This window comes from Ricinus communis, chromosome 7, assembly GCF_019578655.1.
Source record: "Ricinus communis isolate WT05 ecotype wild-type chromosome 7, ASM1957865v1, whole genome shotgun sequence".
Classification (NCBI taxonomy): Eukaryota; Viridiplantae; Streptophyta; class Magnoliopsida; order Malpighiales; family Euphorbiaceae; genus Ricinus; species Ricinus communis.
Window position 1 is genome coordinate 4,228,620 of NC_063262.1, and position 14,915 is coordinate 4,243,534.

The window sequence follows — 14,915 nt, forward strand, 5'->3', positions numbered from 1 at the left end:
AACAAATATACTTTTTGCTCATTTCTTTATCTGTCACTCAATTTCTTACAGAAACGATTTCTGAGGCATCTCCAATGTGCTAACTGATTTTCTTATTTATTTATTTTTCGTGATAGGAGACTTCTGTACCCATGTGTGTTTTAAATGTTTAATTTGTTCAGTTTTTTTCTTTGTTTGTAAACTGAGCTAATTAAGTTCTTTTTTGAACTTTGATCTGTAAATTTGCCTGTTTCACTGTTAAAACAATTCAACATCCATAATTCTTCAAAATGGTTATTGCAATAACAGATTATGCAAACTCTTAGCTTTCTTCATGCTCTCTCTTTTTGTTTCTTTTTTTTTTTTTCTCGCTAATTGTTGTCTTTATTATAAATTTTTTAATAAGTCATCTGTCCATAGAAAAGCTTCGCCGTTTTACTCTTTTTTTTTTCTTCTTTTTCCTGGCAGCATTGTAAGCAATGCAATGGGGCAACGCTTTGCTTATTATTGTCGGTATATTATATATATATATAGTGACGATTGTTTAACGTCACGAAATGCCTTTTTATTAGTTTCAGCATAATTCTTGTCTTAATGTATTCAAAGCAATACGGCTTTAAGATGATCTCCTAGTTGGGTTTCTATTTATTTCGTTTTTTATTGCTATCTGAATGAATTTTAGAAAAAATAATTTATTTTTACTGAATTATAATAAAATATTATTATTTGTAATATTTATTTTGCTTTAATCTCGACTATATAAAATAAAAAATAAAAAATTTCAGTTGCAATTAAAAATATATTTTTTAAATTTTTTTTATAGTGATAATGTTAAAGCTTTTAAAATTAGACTGATATGATATCAAAAAATTTGATTTATGAAAGTTATTATTGGCATATATTGTAATTTATAATAGTTAATTCGATTAAGAAGTAAAATAAATCTATTACCTCCACACATGAGAATGTATTTTCATACTTATTTTTTGGTTCTTGTTCTTATATAAATTGCATTTATGTATCAAAGATAGAACCTTTTCTTTTATGGGAAAATGAAAAATTTATTATTCCTATATAAAAAAAAAAAAAAAGAAAACAATCCGTTTTCATTGTTTTGACTAGCCACTGTATACGTTTCCCACCTTTGTTTTCTTGTTCAATTAAGTCAGCATTTTAGGCTCATATATAACACATGGAAATATTTCTACCTTCTTATGGGTCGCACTAAATACTTTCTTTACTATTAATTATATTGAACTTGTAATTATAAATAAGACACGAACGTATAAAGTAAGAAATTCAGTGCATTTCCAATAGAAAAAAACAATAATAAATACACGTGTGAATGTTGTTACCGAAGCTGTATATTTTCTTAGGTAATAAGTTTCACATGTTTTTAGTCAAAGTCCAAGTCCAACAATACATTATACATGACAAGGCCCGCGCAGTACCTAAAAACTCTATCAGCAGCACTTAAGCTCGTACAAAAGGAGTGCTCTCAAGGAAATATATGTTTTTCTTTTTTAATATATTATATACTTCCAAATTAATATAATATATTGGTGAGATTTTATGTGTGGTATAAAAGGAAAATGTTTGGTGATTTGGTTGAGGAGGGGAGAAAGGTGGGATTGGGTGTCCAATAAAAAGAGGAAAAAAGGGGTTTTGAAGAGAGAAAAGCATATGGTGAATTGGTTATATGCGTGTGCAATGTCTCCGCATTTGCTTTTCTTAAATCCTAATCTATTCCATTCCACACACACAAAGAAAGCGTCGGTGAGGGAGTGGCGAGTGCGTTGTACCAATCTAATCTAAAGCCCCCAGCACAAAAGTGCTAAACCTTAACTTCTTGCTATGCTCCATTTCTGTTCTCTCATTTTGTGCCCTCCATCAATTTCAAAAGCTACATGACGGATACTTGCTTATGTTCAGTAATATATACATCCACATTATAATTAAATTCATGTATTTATTTATTTTTCTTTTATGATCTCTATTCGTTTTAAATTTTGACATTAAGATATATTAAAAGATTAAAATCAATATCAATTTATGATTAGGGTAAAATATTGTGATTATCTAATGTTTAGTGAAATATACAACTTAACATTCTTAGATTGAAATATACGATCACATTCATTTTGTTTATTTCTCTTAATAACTTTCTTCTTCGTTAAAAGTTAAGAATACATTTCGTTAGTTAATAAAATTAATAGAAATTAATATAATTTATTTTTAAAAAGTAATTAAGAAGATAAATTTTTTTAATATATTCTCTTCCATTCTTACTTTCATTAGGAATAATTTGTTTAAAAATCTTCAATTTCTCTTTTAACTTTCAATTTTGTCTCTCTTTTATTTTATTTTTAAAATTTTATTTTGTTATTTCCTTATCATGTCTGACAACGTCTCCTTTCTTCTCCATCTCTCCCTTTGCAGTAATTAAGAACAAACTAATTTATGATAATTTTGACCATTATTGGTTATCCAAAAATAATGACCATTATTGGTTTAAATTACAATCCTAATAATTAAAATAATTATATAATTATTTTATGGTGCCGTGAGTGTTGAAATATAATATAAATAAAGCTAAACTCAAAATACTAATAAAAAAAGGATATTATAAATTTAGATTAGAAAAAATAAATTAATATTATATGATTCCATTATATTATCATATATATAACATATTATAGTTTGCTGTACGGATAAATTTTATACTTTCAGGAGAAAGTTTGTTATTTTTCTATGAATTAAAATAATAAAAATTTGAAAAATTGATATTTATAGTTTTGAAAATCGGGTTACCAAATTTGCAATCCATGGAGTGAAATAGTCTTATGTTCCAAAAAAAAGGGCACACTGAAGTGTCCTTGTTCTAAACGGCTGGGATGTACCGACCAATAGTTAGAAAGATGATTGGATGGCCAATCAAATCAACACATTTAGTCTAAATAGGTTTTGCTTACAATTATTATGGCCAATCGAGTCCACACATTTAGTTTGTAATAATAAAAGAAAATTCATAGATTTAGTCCAGATAGCTAAGGTTCTTTTTCAATTACTGAGATTTTCTTTTTCTTTTTCCATTGGTTCGTTGGAGAAATTTTTTCTTTCTTGAACCTTGGATAAATATGTAAGATTATAATTTTATTCAACATTCAAATAGAGAATTGTATTTTATAAAGAGCTAATCAATACTCTTTATATATGCATTACATTCTATTTCTTTATTATTTTATATCCTATACTATTTAATTACAAAGTAAATATATCAAAACTTCACTAAATTATAATGTGGTTTAGCATATTTTTATTTTAAAATATATAATTTATTTTTTGTTATTTTCATATCACGTAGAAATAACCGTTAGTAAATAAATGTAAATTATACAACACCATTAGTAGATATTAACATTACAATTGAAAATATAATGATTATTGTATACAACACCATTAGTAGATATTAACGTGACAATTAAAAATATAATGATTACTGTATACAATATTAAGATTTTTTAATATTATTATACAACTAAATCGTTATTTACTAAAAGACATATTTGTAAAGTATTAAAATAATAAAAAATAAATTATATTTATTTAAAATAAATTAAATCATAAAATAATTTAATGTAATTTTCCGTCCTTTCTCTTGGCTCTTCAATAAGGAAAAGAGGAGCATCCTGACTTGTAGGTAGAGAGGGAAGGAAGGCTGAAACTTTTAGGATAGCATGGTCACGGTTGTAGAGGATAGCTCGGGCTCAGACAAAAGGAGAAGGCGGTGGAAGCAGTAATTTAACGGCTCTAAGCAAAGAAAAAGGGGGAAAGAAAAAAAAGAGGATGAGTGGAATAATGCGCTTTCACTCCTCGATCCCAACAAAAGTAGAAACAAAAGAAGATTTTGTTAATGGACAAAAAAGACCATCAACGTGGTCCTTTTTGATATTACCACTCCCCTGCCCATCTTCCTCTATTTTTGCTTTTGACAACCAAGTCGCCAACCAAAACCAGACCCAAACGACAAGTTAGAATTCGATTCTCTCTGCCCACGTTTCATTCTCACTCGTTGTAATAATAATAATAATTAATAAAACGATTATTTTCTCCTCAATCTCTCTGTCTTTTCTTTTTTTAACAGAAAATGAAGATCTAGATAAGTTAAAGTCCTCACTGTATTCGGGCAAAGTCATGATTCAAATTGCACTGAAATTAATCTAAAATTTTATAAGTTCGTCAATATATAAATTTGAAACGAATCAAAATTAAAATTTAGACTCAATTCATTTTAATTCTATTTTTTTTTAACTGATAGTAATAATTATAATTTAATAAATTAAACTGTTAGCAATAAAATTAATCGATAAACTAAATTGTAAAATTATCAATTCAATTTATTAAATTAATCAGTATATTAATCACTATTTCAATCAAAATACACGAATGAACAAAAAAAAAAAAAAAAACTAACATAGATATAAATCAGCAAAAAATCTGAAATGAAAAATGACTAGTTGATCTATTTTAGAGTTTGTTCCAGTATCCGGTGAATTTGGCTTTCCCGTTAAGCCTAATAGTTAGTACAGAAGGAAGTTAATTCTTTATTGTTCTTACCACTTACCTGATTCACAAATTAAAAGAAAACGAAAAATGCGGCTTATAGTGATGACGTCAGCAGCTGGAGCATCCAGATCTTGCAACCAAAAGAAGCTTCCCTTCACACACGCACACAGTGTTTTGTAATTTTGTTTTTCCTTCACTTTCTCTGTGTCTTTGTCTCGCCAAAGAAAATCTTTTGCAACCGAAAACAGAGAGCCCAGAGAAAGAGAAAGAGAGGAAAACCCAAAAAATAAAAAAAGCAGAGAGAGAGATGAATTTAGGGAAAGAAAAAGAAGAGCAGAACAAATTAACAATAAGCCACAAAAATTTATCACCATGAAGGCTCATAGCTATAGTCACCATCATCATTTCATCCTCTCTTTAGTTCTATTATCACTATCATTTCCTTCGTCATTTTCATCTCCACAATTACCTGGTCACAGAAGAATTCTTCACCAGCCATTGTTTCCAGCTAATTCAGCTCCACCACCAGAAACAGTAACAGAATCATCACCGCCGCCTCCTCCGCCGTCTGACAACCAAGAATTTCCAACTCCGGACCAACCATTCTTCCCAGAAGTGCCCGCTGGAGCTAACCCAGATCAAAGTCAACATCAACCGCCACCAGCATCACAAGCAGCAACAAATGGAAGTATACCAATCCCAACAGCAACACAGCCAGCTAAACCAGCTAAAAAGGTTGCAATTGCAATCTCAGTTGGGATTGTTACTCTCGGGATGTTATCTGGTCTTGCATTCTTTTTATACCGTCACCGTGTTAAACACCCAATCGAGACTCAAAAACTCGTGGGTGGCACTGGCATCAATAATAATTCTCAGAGATTCAATGATGAATCAATGGTACCCTCTTCCAGTGTTCTTTATATGGGTACTGTACATCCAGGCAGGACATCAGGAGAAGTCGCTAATGTAACAACAAATGAATCTGCTCCCAATGTTTCGCCTTATCGTAAATTGAATTCTGTCAAGAGATCTGATCGTTATAGGCCTAGTCCCGATTTGCAGCCGCTTCCACCATTGCCTAGACCTCCTTCGCGACATGAGAATCATAATGATAGTGATAATTCTCCATCTTCTTCGTCTGATGAGGAGAGTCAGGGTACTGCTTTTTATACCCCGCAAGGCTCCTTAATCAGCAATGAGGACACCTATTACACCCCTGCAATTGTTAATAACAGCTCTTCGGCAAAGCGTGGTAATGCTAATGCTCCTGTTAATGGCCATTGTGTTCCTCATTCTAAAAGGACTTCTCCCAAGTCAAGATTATCTTCAGTTGCTTCGCCTGAAATGAAACATGTTATCATCCCCTCAATAAAGCAGCAGCCATTACCATCATCCTTGCCACCGCCACCGCCACCGCCACCGCCTCCTCCTCCACCACCACCACAAAGGCCAAAATTCTCAGCTCCTCCACCACCGCCACCAAATATGGCAATTCTCCGATCAATAAGCAACCAGCAACCAGGCCAAATTCCAGCTCCACCACCACCTCCGCTACCGATGGCGATGTCAATGCCAAGAAAAACAGGGTCCTCCTCTGAAACAAGTGTTTCTTGTACGCCTAGCACAGTGTCATCACGGAAGCAACAGTCGTGGACACCAAGTCCAAGAGCTGCCATTTCCAAGAATGAAAGTGTAAATAGAGGGGTAAGTTTATCGGACAAAACTGATGCCGAGGAACATGATGGAGGAAGACCCAAGTTAAAGCCTCTGCATTGGGACAAAGTCAGGGCTACTTCAGACCGGGCTACAGTGTGGGACCACCTCAATTCTAGCTCCTTTCAGTACGTATTATTACTCTGGTTTCCTGACATTTCTTAAAATACCCAATTACATTTATTAACTTGATTCATTTTGTTTATAGATTAAATGAGGATATGATGGAGACTCTTTTTGGCTGCAATCCGACCAATCCGGTTTTATCAAAAGAACCCACAACTAGAAGATCTGTTTTGCCTGTCGTAGACCATGAAAACAGAGTTTTAGATCCAAAGAAATCACAGAATATAGCTATCCTGTTAAGAGCACTCAATGTTACCAGAGATGAAGTTTCTGAAGCTCTTTTAGATGGTAACTATTTCTTTTCTTTTCTTTCTTTTCTTATTTTCTGTAATTTATCTGCCGTTTTCTTTTCCTAAAAAGAAAAAAGAAATCGAAAATATTTACTTATTTTAAAGTAATGAAGGTTTTCAATGCCTTTCGAGATCATTAAAAAAACACAAGGAAATCTACAATTTTTCTTTTTATATTTGTCCTCTGAAATATAATAATCAAAATGGACAAAGACATGGATGGGGGGCCTAGCCTAAACTTCACCTGGAAGAAACGAGGGAGAGAAGAGAATAAGGAGACGCGAGAATTAGGCACAAGCAGCACAATACTAACTGCAGATGCTGATTCTTGCTCAAAGATAGGGCTAATTCCTTTGCTAACTCATCAACCTTTTTTTGACACTCAAAAGTATGTCTAAACTTTTTCATTAAGATGCCAATACGCATGCCTCACTGTACCCAGGACTAAACCTAATGACTGCCCGTGTTTTATGTTCCTACATCATCATATTGCATTCACTGTTGATTAGAAGTTATGATTATAATTTATAAACTGTGTCTAGATCTAATACCCAAAAAGCTATTGTTAGTTAGAGGGATTAAATTAGAAGTTATCATCATTGCCAATTGAAGGCAAAGTAGTAAAGAATTAGGCAGTATTATACCATATGCATCATTGTGTTAAGCTTCCTTGAGAATGAATCTCATTTATATATTATCTCTATTGGATTTTAGTTCTGTTTTCATTCATACTTCCAAACACTTTCTATTCATTTCTATATATCAAAATCTGTCATCACTTTTCACAAAATAGTATGGCGGATTATAAAAATGTACTCTTAATTTATAGCTTTGAATACTTCCTGGATGGACTATTCTGCTCAGCCCTATAATAAAAACTCTTTCCTTTAAATCTCATTTTGCCAAAAGATAATATTAAGTTCTGAGCTGCCAATATCTTATTTCAAGTTGTTGATTGTGCTTGCTTACCTTATCCATTCTGTAGGTATCTATCTTCATTTTCCAAAATTACTATCTGAGAGGGTATTCTAAAATTAAACTTAACACTAAGCTTCATATACGATAAGACTAGTTTTTAAGGTCAGTTTGGTTACTACCTTGATTTCTCAAAACTCGATCCCGCCTAAGTACATATACAGCAGATATCAAGCTACATAGTGTAATAGACAATGCAATATCAAGTATGAATGCTTATGAGTAGTTAAATAAAAAATGAATACTAACAAATCAATCTGTGAGGACAAATGACACTGATATAGTTCAGCTTGTTTATGAAGAAATCCAGTCTCTTCTTGTGTTATGATTATCTGTTAGAAAGGTTTTCCTCTCTTTTCTGGCTTTGTTGTGGAGGCGCATGGCTGTGTGGGCACACTGAGTTTTGGAGCAGGGGAATAACTGAGACAACAAGTGATACACCAATTTGAGAAGATCTCTCTTGCTTCAATGCCACCTTGTGTATCTGGATCAATAGTCATGCGCAGTTGCCACTCTGGTTCTCGTATAATATATCACTTTTCTCTTAAAGCTCTTTTTTTTATTTTATCACTTGCATAGTTGCATGTGGACAATTCAAAGCTACGTATAGGCTGTGCCTCGGGAACTTGATTCGGTAAAATTAATTTGCTGCTATAAATGCATGTTATACTGCAACTGCTCATTGGTAGCAGCAGAAAACCTCAGCAGTTGGAAATACATGTTTCATTTTTACATATCAGATTCTCCTATTGGATCCTAACTTTTCAGTTTGCTAATATTTCAGATACATTATGCTTTTGCTTGCAACAGGCAACCCAGAAAGCTTGGGTGCTGAGCTTTTGGAAACTCTCGTGAAGATGGCTCCAACCAAAGAGGAAGAAATAAAACTTCGGGAATACAGCGGTGACACCTCCAAACTAGGGTCTGCAGAACGATTTCTCAAGGCAGTACTTGATATTCCATTTGCTTTTAGAAGAGTTGAGGCCATGCTTTACAGAGCCAATTTTGATACAGAAGTTAAATATTTGAGGAAATCTTTTCAAACCCTTGAGGTAATTTGCTTAAAGTTTCCCACGGATGAAGCAGCCTCTTTACTTTTAAAGGAAATTATTATTCTCATTAGTTTTAATCTTTACAACTTTGCCTACAGTGCCTCGTTGAAACTTATTCCTCGCATCTTTGTATCTGTTAGGTAGCGAGTGAGGAACTGAAGAACAGCCGGTTATTCCTAAAACTCCTTGAGGCTGTTCTCAGAACTGGGAACCGGATGAATGTTGGCACAAACCGTGGTGATGCTAAAGCATTTAAACTTGACACACTCTTAAAACTTGTAGATATAAAGGGAACGGATGGGAAGACAACATTGCTCCACTTTGTTGTTCAGGAAATCATTAGATCTGAAGGTGCAAATACTGATTCTGCAAATGAGAATCTGCAGAGCAGCGCCCAGTCAAAGTTCAGGGAGGATGATTTCAAGAAGCAAGGGTTGCAGGTTGTGTCTGGACTGAGTAGAGACCTCAGTAATGTCAAGAAGGCAGCAGGAATGGACTCTGATGTTTTAAGCAGCTATGTGATAAAACTTGAAATGGGGCTAGAGAAAGTCAGATCAGTTTTGCAATATGAGAAGCCAGATATGCAAGGGAAATTTTTCAACTCAATGAAGCTGTTTCTAAGAGAGGCTGAAGAGGAAATCACTAGAATCAAGGCAGACGAAAGAAAGGCTTTATCACTCGTGAAAGAGGCCACTGAATACTTTCATGGGGATGCAGCAAAAGAGGAAGCTCACCCTTTCAGGATTTTCATGATTGTAAGAGATTTCTTAACCGTATTGGATCACGTGTGCAAGGAAGTAGGAAAGATGCAGGACAAAACAGTGATGGGCTCTGCTCGTTCTTTCCGAATATCTGCAACTGCATCACTGCCAGTTCTTAACAGATACAACATGAGACAAGATAGAAGTTCAGATGAGGAAAGCTCTTCTCCTTGAAACCAACCATGTCTATACGAAACACATGAACCTTTAGGACCGAAATAGCTGAAACCTAAAAATGGTTACAAGGCTGGGATTCAATTGAAGCAGCATCATATGGTACATCTGTTTTTTAATTACAAGCGTGTCAAGTAGAGGATGATGGAGAAGGAAGGGCAAGTCAGAAGTGGTGTTCAATTATCAAGGAAATCCCAATTCATGTAAAGAAGCAATTATTAGTTTACCACAAAAGAAGAACACATTTTGTATGAGAATTGTTAGATAGAATTCGTCCACAGCCCAAAAGTTACTATATAATAATAAACATCAAAACAAATGGAGAATGGAGCACCAAAATGCTTTCTCTGAGCAGAAGAAGGAAAAGAAATTGGAGGAGTTCTGTTGTGTTGTCTGCTCTAAGCAAAGATGGCTTAGGTTTCTTCATTTAGGTCAGATTCTAATATATTGTGAAGAAAGCGGAATGTTTTTGATATTACTTACAGTACTGTGGTCTTCACTTATTTTATTTTTACTAATAAATAATAACTAGCAGTTTTTTTTCTTTTTTTTTTTGTGCTCTCTGATAATTCTGCTGTCAATAATGCAAGTACATTGTATAGATAAAAATTAACTCTTAAAAAATAGATTTAACATGCTTTGAACATTTTGCAGCAGTTTACAGCTAAAACAACAAAGCAGATACTCAAAAATAATAGAAAATAAAAAAACTTAAAATAAAGAAGAATTATTACCAAAAATAATATGTTGATATGAATGTTCTTTACAAAATAAATATTTTTATTAATTTCTTTTAATACTCTTACCAAAAATTAAAATTTAAAATATAAAAAATTAAATAATTTTGTTGTAATTCAATTAAAAAAAATTCTATAAAGTGTAATACTTTGGTTTTGGTATAAATCATATTTTTTTATGGGTTAAATCATTTTCTTTTTAAGGATAATACTTTTATTATTTTATTCGGATACCATTTTTATTTTTTTTCTAAATTATAAATAAAAAGAGAGACTCTAATTTCAAACCTTACTCAAATTGAAATATAAATTTATCTGTACATTAAGTTGTATGAGTTAAACTTTTAACAAGTTAAAAATATGTTCAATATAAAATTAAAATCCGAACTAATTGCTGGTTCACTTCGAATTTAGAAGGAAAGTTGGCATTATATTTCTTTGTGTGTGGAAAAAGAAAAAGAAAAGGAAAAAGTTAGGTGCTTTGTGGGTCAAGCTTTAACATCATTAAGTACGTATATGTATGAAGCTGAGCTGACATTCTCAATCAACGCCTCCCACAAAACAAATAACAAATGAAGCCACTCTCCTCAACAGGAAAAGGTCAGGCCACCAAATCAACTTCTAACTTTCTAAATACCGTATATCTCCTTTTTAATACATTTCTTTCCTTTTCAAAATAAAATATGGTCCTCAACATTGTCGCCCATTAAATCGAATCAGTGATCTTATATTCCATGGCCCTCATATGAATCTATCCCTTTAACTTTTCAAAGAAAAGAAACAAAAAAAGAAAAAGAGAACAAAGTGTAGTGTCGGTGGAAGGATTCTATGCAGGAACTCAAAATCAAGCTATCAACAGAATGTTGACTATTTCACTTCACTTGAAACTGCCTGGTGATTAATAAGCCTCATGCTATTCAATGTGTAACAACCCTTTTTCTTTTAACTGCTATGTAAATCAATTGTGTGATAGAATTATATAAATACCAAAGAAATTTATATATTTGAAAAAAGAATTATTTAGTTTAGAAACTTAAACTATTGAATGGTATCTTTAGAATAGTTTTATAATTTTATAATATTTTAATACGGAAATTTTTATTTATGATGGTCTAATATCAATAGCCACTCAAAAAGAAAATAGTTCTTGATGAGGTTTAAAATGCGCATACAATGTACAATTTCCTTCGCCTCATTAAATCTTTTTCAGGGCTTACATGGGAATCCTTAAAACAAATATGTGTTGACAAGGAAGTGATTTCTGTGATTTATCATAAATCATGATCTTATACAGGTAGAAGGAAGCAACAATTATTGAATCCAACATTGTTCCTGACTTCTACACAGAGAGAGTCGCAGCAAATTTACACTTTGGAAGATTTTTGTTTGATCAGGAATAGCAAGAGATTGCTGACGTAAAAAATGGTGATCCTCCAATTCTCTTTGTTCTAATGATCTTCTTCACTAGTATTCTCCACTTAATCTCATCCTTCTTGCTTTGTCTTTTGATCCTCGCCTTGAAATTCCTGAATTGAGAAAAAAAGAAAATTTCTTAATCAGAATAACTTTCTAATCTCATGATAGGATCAAATATCAAAAGGAACTCGACAAAGGAAAATGTCCGATGATGAGGATTGATATTTACTTGCACAAAGGAACTCTGCATGCATCCGAATCAGCACAAAGACGGGAATGTAGCTCCAAAAGCTGCCACATTCTCTTGCAATGGATGCAACCGCCAGGAATTCTGAGCTTGCAACTGGCGAAATGGCGAACGAGTTGTTCCAGTCCCTTGCATGCTTCATAATTGCAGGGTGCCTGATTTTCTCTGAAATCTTTATCGTGTGGTCCGATTGTCCTACAGCCATCTCTGCATATATGAACGAGTGCCTCCATGGCTTCGTATAATTGTAGATAGATCTTCCTCTCTTTTGATCTCCTTATCCTCTCCTTTTGCCTCTGCAAAATACATAACATTTCCGACATGGCTTCAGATTAATTTGCTTCAAATAATAATAGCTAGTTTTGGCTCAGGAGTCGTAATAAGCTGAGTTTGAACACTGGCCAGAACCTAAAAGAAACAAAAGGAATGAAATGTTACCTTGTCTTCATCGACCATGGAGTCGAGAAGTTCCTTTTCAAGCACAGGATGACTCTGTCTCATCGCCTTCCATCCTTCTGTAATGGAAATTTCCTGGAAGTTTCTCACAATCATGCGATGACATACGAGGCTAAGCCGAGGAGCATCACATAGTAATGCAAGCTGAAAGATGTCAACTACGTTTTCTGTTGTAAGAAAACCTTGCACTAGCTTCTGTACGCATATTTTCTTCAAATCAGGAACAACAAAAACATGAGACAGCACCAACAGATGCAACACAAATTCCACCATTTCTTCTTTCTCATAACTGCACAAATAACATAAGCACTATAATCAATTCGTAAAATCCATAAATGGGTTCTTCCAAAACGAGCACTGATGTGGGGAGAAAAGTTTTATACCAGGAAGAGTACAAGAATCGAATAAAAATTCGAACAGAATCATGGGGAACGCCCCGAATTGAGATTGATCGTTGTCGACCACGGCCTTTTGATTGTTTTAACATGCCTTTCATCACAGGAGAAGCCATTCCCTAAACGAAGAAAATCCTATTCAGTTGATGAACAAGTGTTCTTGTTAATTCAACATGCTACATCATTGCCAATACTATACAATTATACACTATCCCAGTCTAAATTTGTTAAATTATATATATAAATTTCACATGTTTCTTAACAGTACTTTCAAACTGATTTTTGGCAAGCATTTAAACCACTATCTTTTCCCAAAGAACAACTTCAAGATCAATACTGAAACAGGCGCTAATTATCATCAAACCAAATATGATCCAGATGGGTACTGTTTTAAACTGTCTTACAAGAATATTAGCATGTGCGTAGATAGAGCCACCATTATCGGTATTAATTATAACATCTGCTCTATATCCTTCATCAAACAACCGCTCCCACATATCCTTTGCGGTGGTGAAGATACAGTTATATCCTCTCAAGGTTCTGCCGTGTTCCGCCTTTAATATTCTCCGGTGGTGGCTAGTAGTCGCCAAACACGGTAATGGAGGTGGCGATGGAGGCTCTTTCATGTCAACTTCGGCAGGTTCATCACATATCTCATCCATTTTTTCCATTATCAAAACTCTAATAGTACTCCTCTGCTGATCGAAAAAAAGAGAATAATACAAAAAATCAAACATTCAATTAAAGAAAAGAAAAAACCATTATCTCGATGGGAAAAACAAGTCCTGACAAAAAGGTCATTAGAGCCATCAAGAAAAAGAATAAATTTCACAATATCAATGGCAATGGCATTTTCTTTGTGCATTCACATATATACAATTCGACATGTTCAATTATTCTAATTCAGGCAACATCATCATACAAAAGAAAGAAAAATACATTGAGACAAAAAGAAAGAGAGGGAAACATTAAAAGAAATGACATGCCTGTGCTAAAGAAAGAAAAGAGCAGGAAAGATCAGTCTTTATCCTGTAGAAACAAGAATCGGATAAATTCTGTTTTCTCTGCTTTCTTTATTTCGTTAAGAAAAGATAAAAAGAAAAGAAAAGAGATCTCTCCTCACCAATACACCATGCACAAAAAAAAAAAAAAAAAACTTCAATCTTTGTGAAGGAAGGTGAGGTTACAGAGATCTCTTTCCTTCTTTCTCCCACAGACAGAGAAAAAAGAACTGCTTTTTATAATAAATATTTCAATATATATACATATCTTCCATTTTCTTGAAATGTGAAGGGGGTGATCCTACCTATCAGTCATCGATCTTAGTGGCAATCAAATCGGAAGGTTAGGAATTGCTTGAGCTGACTCACGTACACATAATCATCGCTCATGTCTTAATCCATTCATTCCACGCGCTTTCCCGCGCTTTTTTTCTTTTTTTTTTTTCTTCCTTACGACTAATTGTGGGTTGTAATCATGACAATTGACATATAAGAAATATCTAACAATGTTATGCCAAATTAACGGTGGCTAATTAATTGATATTCAATTATTATGCATTATTATAATCTATTAACAATAACTATTATATTTTTCATTAGAGGAAAAAACAAACAATAACTATCATTACAACCCACTTTTATAACACAACTTGTAAAATGTCACTAGTGTTATAATATATGACAACATGCGGGAGATGTCTCATTCTTCTAACAGTCCTAATTCTTTTGTGTTCTATTTTATATGATTAATCTGAGTGATATTGAAGTCTACTTTTATGTTTTTGTATGGCTAAAAATTTGGTTCTCACGATTATTATTAAATAATTAATTTTAGCATAAATGAAGGTAAAAATATTTAAATTTAATATTATTTTCAAATTCAGACATGTGAATGTGAATAAATGATACATTAAAAATAAAATTATATAAATATTTTAAGATGATAAATTTTAAAAAATTGATACGAGCACTGCTTTTAAGTTTAATTTAAATAGAACAAGTAAATTTAAGTTACAATAATTTAATA

The 14,915-nt window shown here is 33.0% G+C and overlaps 2 protein-coding genes across 3 annotated transcripts; one reads left to right on the plus strand and one right to left on the minus strand.

Moving 5' to 3' along the window:
- The first annotated feature begins 4,641 nt into the window (after positions 1-4,641).
- LOC8283357 (formin-like protein 6) lies at positions 4,642-10,182 on the plus strand. The gene is made up of 4 exons (XM_002525218.4): positions 4,642-6,386; positions 6,467-6,672; positions 8,460-8,701; positions 8,842-10,182. Exons 1-4 carry the CDS (start codon positions 4,918-4,920, stop codon positions 9,634-9,636), a joined length of 2,712 nt encoding a protein of 903 aa, XP_002525264.1. The 5' UTR covers positions 4,642-4,917; the 3' UTR covers positions 9,637-10,182.
- Positions 10,183-11,616: 1,434 nt separating this feature from the next.
- Positions 11,617-14,126, minus strand: LOC8283358 (BTB/POZ and TAZ domain-containing protein 4). 2 transcript variants are annotated; one of them, XM_015723030.3, is made up of 6 exons: positions 13,874-14,126; positions 13,292-13,582; positions 12,876-13,006; positions 12,475-12,781; positions 12,019-12,332; positions 11,617-11,899 (listed from the first exon to the last, which is right to left on the minus strand). In XM_015723030.3, the coding sequence occupies exons 2-6, from the start codon at positions 13,556-13,558 to the stop codon at positions 11,764-11,766; spliced, it is 1,155 nt and encodes a 384-aa protein (XP_015578516.2). In that variant the 5' UTR covers positions 13,559-13,582; positions 13,874-14,126; the 3' UTR covers positions 11,617-11,763. The 2 variants fall into 2 exon arrangements, with proteins under 2 accessions (XP_015578516.2, XP_048232599.1); XM_048376642.1 differs by having other exon boundaries at positions 13,292-13,585.
- Positions 14,127-14,915: the final 789 nt, after the last annotated feature.

Bases quoted from the DNA above. Each gene is read 5' to 3' on its own strand.
- LOC8283357 (XM_002525218.4), top strand. From the start codon at position 4,918: ATGAAGGCTCATAGCTATAGTCACCATCATCATTTCATCCTCTCTTTA. The intron at 6,673-8,459 runs GTAACTATTTCT...TGCTTGCAACAG, and splicing joins TTCTGAAGCTCTTTTAGATG to GCAACCCAGAAAGCTTGGGT. The intron at 8,702-8,841 runs GTAATTTGCTTA...TGTATCTGTTAG, and splicing joins AATCTTTTCAAACCCTTGAG to GTAGCGAGTGAGGAACTGAA.
- LOC8283358 (XM_015723030.3), bottom strand. From the start codon at position 13,558: ATGGAAAAAATGGATGAGATATGTGATGAACCTGCCGAAGTTGACATG. The intron at 12,782-12,875 runs GTATAAAACTTT...TTATTTGTGCAG, and splicing joins CGATTCTTGTACTCTTCCTG to TTATGAGAAAGAAGAAATGG. The intron at 12,333-12,474 runs GTAACATTTCAT...TGTATTTTGCAG, and splicing joins CCATGGTCGATGAAGACAAG to AGGCAAAAGGAGAGGATAAG.